The sequence below is a fragment of the Nanorana parkeri genome, unplaced genomic scaffold, assembly GCF_000935625.1.
Source record: "Nanorana parkeri isolate BGI_ZX_2015 unplaced genomic scaffold, ASM93562v1 scaffold1511, whole genome shotgun sequence".
Classification (NCBI taxonomy): domain Eukaryota; kingdom Metazoa; phylum Chordata; class Amphibia; order Anura; family Dicroglossidae; genus Nanorana; species Nanorana parkeri.
Window position 1 is genome coordinate 1 of NW_017307779.1, and position 5099 is coordinate 5099.

Below are 5099 nucleotides of genomic sequence, written 5' to 3' on the forward strand. Positions count from 1 at the left end.
GAGAGACTACCACCTAGTATAACAGTAAAATTGTTTCAAGGTCATGAATGTCTATCAAAAGTCCATAGTATACTGGGCTCATAAATCCCATACATTAGGTGACTTCTGTGCGCTTTAAAAAATAAAAAAAAAGCTTAATTTTTATACTGCGCATGCATTACACACTTGTGATCTAAAACTGGTAAATACATTTTCTGTTTCTTACCATAAGGATATGGATGAGCTGTCCAGTGTATGAGTTCCAAACTTTTAAAGTCATGTTGCTAACTGCAGTGATCACACAGTTATCATGGCGGTCCCAAGCCACCATTGTCACTTTTAGTTTTGTTGTCTTGTCTTCCACACCTTGAGTGCTGTGTCAGGAGATGAAGAGAGGAAACTATTCTGACTTGACCATTTAAAAACAAGTTGACTAACCAAACAAATTAGCATTTTCTCCTTTTTACTGTTGTGCATTTACATGCATCTGTGCTAAAGAAAATACATGAGTGTCCCCTCTCCTTTTGGAAATGCCTAATCTGATTAAATGGTCTCAATGTAACATCATATGAATACAGTCTGCATTGTCTAAAAATTCTCTATAGGTTGGTAGCTCTGGGATATGAAATATTAACCGTTGCAGTGGGGCCACCCCAGTGCTGCAAGGGTTAGGTTTTTTTTTCTCTAGGGTCTAAAATAAAATAAAAAATACTCACTTAATCGTCAGTCCCACCTGGCTGCTAGACCGGTCCACGCAGCCTCGTCTTCCCCAAGTTCCTGCAGTCTATGGATCTGCGAAACCAAGAGACATACCACAACCGAAGTGGAGGGGGAGATAGGTGAGCGGTCACTGCTGCAGGATCGATGATCAAGTGAACATATCTTTATTTTAGACCTTCGAGAAAAACGAGCACTTAACTCTTGCAGTGCAGGGTTTTTTCATATTTCATATGCCCAGAGTTCTTCTTTAAGTCAATTCAACTTGTTTGTTTTAGGTGGCTGCACAAGATCATTAGTTTGCGCTGTTTCTCCCTGCTATAAAGCATAGTAAACAGGAGGCCTTACCTAGTAGGACGAGTAGCCATGTCTAATAAAATGCTCTTCCACTCCTTTTTCTTGTACTGCCAAATTCGAGCAGTTCCATCACGGCTCCCACTTACAAACCTTGAAAATTAATAATTTTAAAACAATCAAATGTGGAAGCAACGCCAATTAAATGGTTTCACAAACTGAATGGTTAGTTACAAAAATAATGCCTCATTACACAGTACTGGTTTAGTTTTGATCCACAGGTTTTAAACAGCTTAAAAAAAAGGCACAGCCCAATAGTACTCACCGACTACTTCCGTTTGAAAACTGGATGCTATCCACTTTATCCTACAAAGCAAGAAGAAAAAATGTAAAAAAAAAACCTCAATACAATTTGCATTCAGCATTAAAGATACTGAATTATAGATTGCAAGCAATACTTACTGTATGAAACTCTAGCTCAGAAATCTTTTCCGGCTGACCAGAGCCGAAGTAATAAACCCTTATCATATGGTCAGTGCTCCCTGTTGCTAGAAACATGCCTCCTAAAAAGGACAAAATAAAAGGAATATAGAAATTAATTCAAAATATAAGGCTAAAGGTCTTTGATGAATGTAATCAAATCAATGCAAATAGATAGAAATAATCTCAGACTTCAGTGACAAATACAGGTACTTGCATTCATTGCCTTATTGGCTTCTGCCCAAATCAGCCCTAGTATATGTGAGCTTATATGTATGCATGTGAGCTAGAGAGCTAAGATTGTAGCTCCTTTAGGGCAAAAACCAGTGTGAATGTAGAGTATGTAAAACACTACAAAAAACAGTTGCAACTATGCCTTTAATAAAAAAAAAAAAAGTTTTGATCCTCTGTGGATATACTGTGTGTATATTTTGTAAAATTAAAGTATTTCAATAAAACTATTGCATTGTTAAAACATCCCTACAAAATGCCATGCAGCCATTGCTAGAGTGCACTTAGATAGTAAGTGGCTGCAGCACTGAAACACAACAAAAACACAACAAAAGATGGGGAAAAAAAGTGAAAAGTACTTTAGTTTCAAAAATGGCATTGCTTTCTATAACAGGATTAAGTTTTGCACTTAACAAAATATTTGTCAAATCAGTTTCCTGGAGTTCATTAAGGGACACGGTATCAAAATGAATTCAAACAACTTGGTTATACTGCCAACAACAGGAGGGAATTGGACACTGGCAAACAAAAAAGCAATTAGCCAGTATGGTATAACCCCAGCCACTCCCATCATGCTTCAGTTTTGTAGAAATCAATATTAAGTGTAGATCTTAAACCCAGAAGGGTGGGCCTTGTGTCCCTTAATGAACTCCAAACCCTTAATTAACTTTTTGTTATAGTTCAGTAAGGGACAAAGGGGTCAAAAGTAATTCAGCGACAACTGGGATGCCCAAAAGCAGTCCAACTGAGGGGTTAGCAAATGGACAAAACACTAACAGCCCACAAAGCAGTGTAAAAACTGTGGGCAGACTGCGGTTCAAAGAGCTGCCTGAAAGACCTTACAGAAGCTTGCATCAGCCGATGCCTGAAATCCATCTGGTAAAACTTAGAAGATGTATAACGAACAGAAGAAGACCAGGAAGTGGCCACAAAAAACAAATGTCTGATGCGGAAAAGCCCAAAAAGAACTTACAGACCAGGTACGGTTTTCCTTGACAGAAAAAGATGATACTTTTTCCTAAAGCCAGTAGGCTTGAATGATGGCCTGTCTGAGCCACCTAGAAATGGTGGAACGAAAAGCTGGTCCCCTTTACAGGGACCAACAGGAATGACAAAAATAATAAGTCTTTCCTAAAGAAGACATAGTGGCTGCAATTTGCACAGCACAAACTTCATACATTCAAGCAGTGAAAGGAAATCTACTTTAGATGTACTGGGGCTGGACACAGTGACACAAGCACTATATCCTGGTTAAGGTAAAAAGCAGAAACTACCTTAGGATGAAAGTAGGTTCTGGCCTTTAAGGCATCCTATTCCTTGTGCAAAATCAGGAATGGTTCCTTACAAGACAAGGCAGCTGGCTCAGTCAGATGCCTAGCAGAGGCGAGGGCAACAAAAAAGACAATCTTGTGTGTAACAGATGACAGTATATCTCTATTGGGTTTAAAAGGCAGTTTTTGGAGAACAAAAAGAACCAAATTCAGATACAAGTCATTGGTGGTTGTACAGGTGGGGCTATAGAAGAAACACCCTCTTTAAAGGCATTAAACAAAGAATGAGGGGCAAATCGGTACAAGATAGCAAGGGCCAAAGTTTGACTCTTAATGGTACTGAAATTCAAATGCTTATCCAGGCCACATGGCAAAAATTCTTCAAGGAGTATTTCCTGGGATTCAAATATTTGCCTTGCACCAAAGTATGCCTTCAATGTACCATGGTAGGCCTTGTAGGAGGTAGACCTCCTAGCTTTCAGGAGCATAGCAATCACCTAATCAGAAAGGGCCCTTATCCTTTGGGAACTGGGCTTCAAAGGCCCAACAATCAAGACTCCATGAAGCAGAGTGGTAAATTCATCTTTGGGACAGAATAATCAGTCAATCCAGAAGGGGTCTGATAAGGTCCGAGTATGACATCCATCTGGGCCAAGTAACGGCTATGGGGATCACTGGAATGTCCTTCATCTCGATCCTGTGGAGCAGATGAGGAAGGAGTTTCATAGGAGGAAAGGTAATACTGATCCCATAGAGCCAGCAGAGCATCCACAGCTACTGCCAGAGAATCTCTGCACCTGGAGACAAACCTGCTCAGTTGTTAAATCTGGAGACCAGGAGATAAACCTCCAGGATCCCCCACCTGCGACAGAAATCTTGAAGCACCTCCAGGTGAAGAGATCATTCTCCTGGGTCCAGGCATTGCTGGCTGAGGTAGACTGCTTGCCAACTGTCTACCCCTTCAATGTGAACAGTGGACAATGCTGAACTAGAGTTCTGACTAACACAAAAATGTTTTTGCCTCTCTTTCCGCAGTAAGCCTCGTTTCTCCTCTGATGGTTGATGTATGCCAATGCTATGGCGTTATTTGACTAAATCCTAAATCATATGGTCCTGTAGAAGAGAGATGGGTACACAGTGGCAACAGCCTACCTTTTAATAAAAGGTATTCAAACAGATATTGCTCAAAAAAATGTATATACATATCTATACTGTGCCTTTTATTTAGGATTTACTATACTTTAAAATAAAAAATCGAACTGCAGCAAAAATTTAAAATGTAAGCATGTCCCTCGCTAGTGAAATTACAATGCTCAGCTGGCTTTAGGACCAGAACAGTATTATGCAGCTCTGGTGCACTCACAGATCATTTCACTAACCTGCATATGCACTGGGCCAAGGATATGTCTGTCCACAAACAATGACAGCTACATGCGAATGAACCAAGTTGAAGACAAGACTGCCATTACTCTCTATGGCAACAACAGCTCTTGCACAGATGCATATATGGAGCTGGGATTGTCAGAGGTGAAGACAACTGTACAGGAGCAGGACAGTATAACATTTCACTATAACAGATGTACATGCTTGAGAAATACAAAGTCTGCACGATCAATGATGTATGTTTGCTGATATTGCAGCCACTTACCAGAACTGAAAGAAGAACAGATCATTTGAACACCAGGCCGTGGTCTCTCTGTGTACTTTATGGGTCGGGGACTAAAAGAGAAAAGTTAAAATATATTTACAAAATAATTCAAGTAGTGGAAAATGATTTAAAAAAAAAAAAACACACACACACCAAAAAACACAAAATTATCTAAAAACACATTTTCAGAGAATGCATAGATGGCGAGGATGTACCCACTGTCTGTGGTCAATACCATCTGGTATCATGCATTCCTGGGAACCCAACATTTTACAAACTGACCAAAACTATAGGTAAAAGCTAGGGATGCACCAATATCATTTTTCAAGACCAAGTACTTTCCCTCAGGCACTTGCCAATACCAATTACTGATACTTTTTCTTAACCACCTCCGGGCCGGCCGTAGTAAAAAAACGGCCGGCCCGAGCTCTCTAGATCTGAGCGGGCGTCTTTAGACGTCCGCTCAGACACGCCCCCCC

At 40.2% G+C, this 5099-nt stretch overlaps 1 protein-coding gene across 1 annotated transcript in view; it reads right to left on the reverse strand.

The window, feature by feature from the left end:
- Positions 1-205: 205 nt before the first annotated feature.
- Positions 206-5099, reverse strand: part of LOC108798580 (PH-interacting protein-like) — a gene marked incomplete at its 3' end in the record, with an annotated part of 36512 nt that continues 31618 nt past the window's right edge. The window contains 5 exon segments of the mRNA XM_018570339.1: positions 206-353; positions 1045-1143; positions 1316-1356; positions 1453-1553; positions 4621-4691. Coding sequence (XP_018425841.1) covers positions 206-353; positions 1045-1143; positions 1316-1356; positions 1453-1553; positions 4621-4691 — 460 coding nt within the window.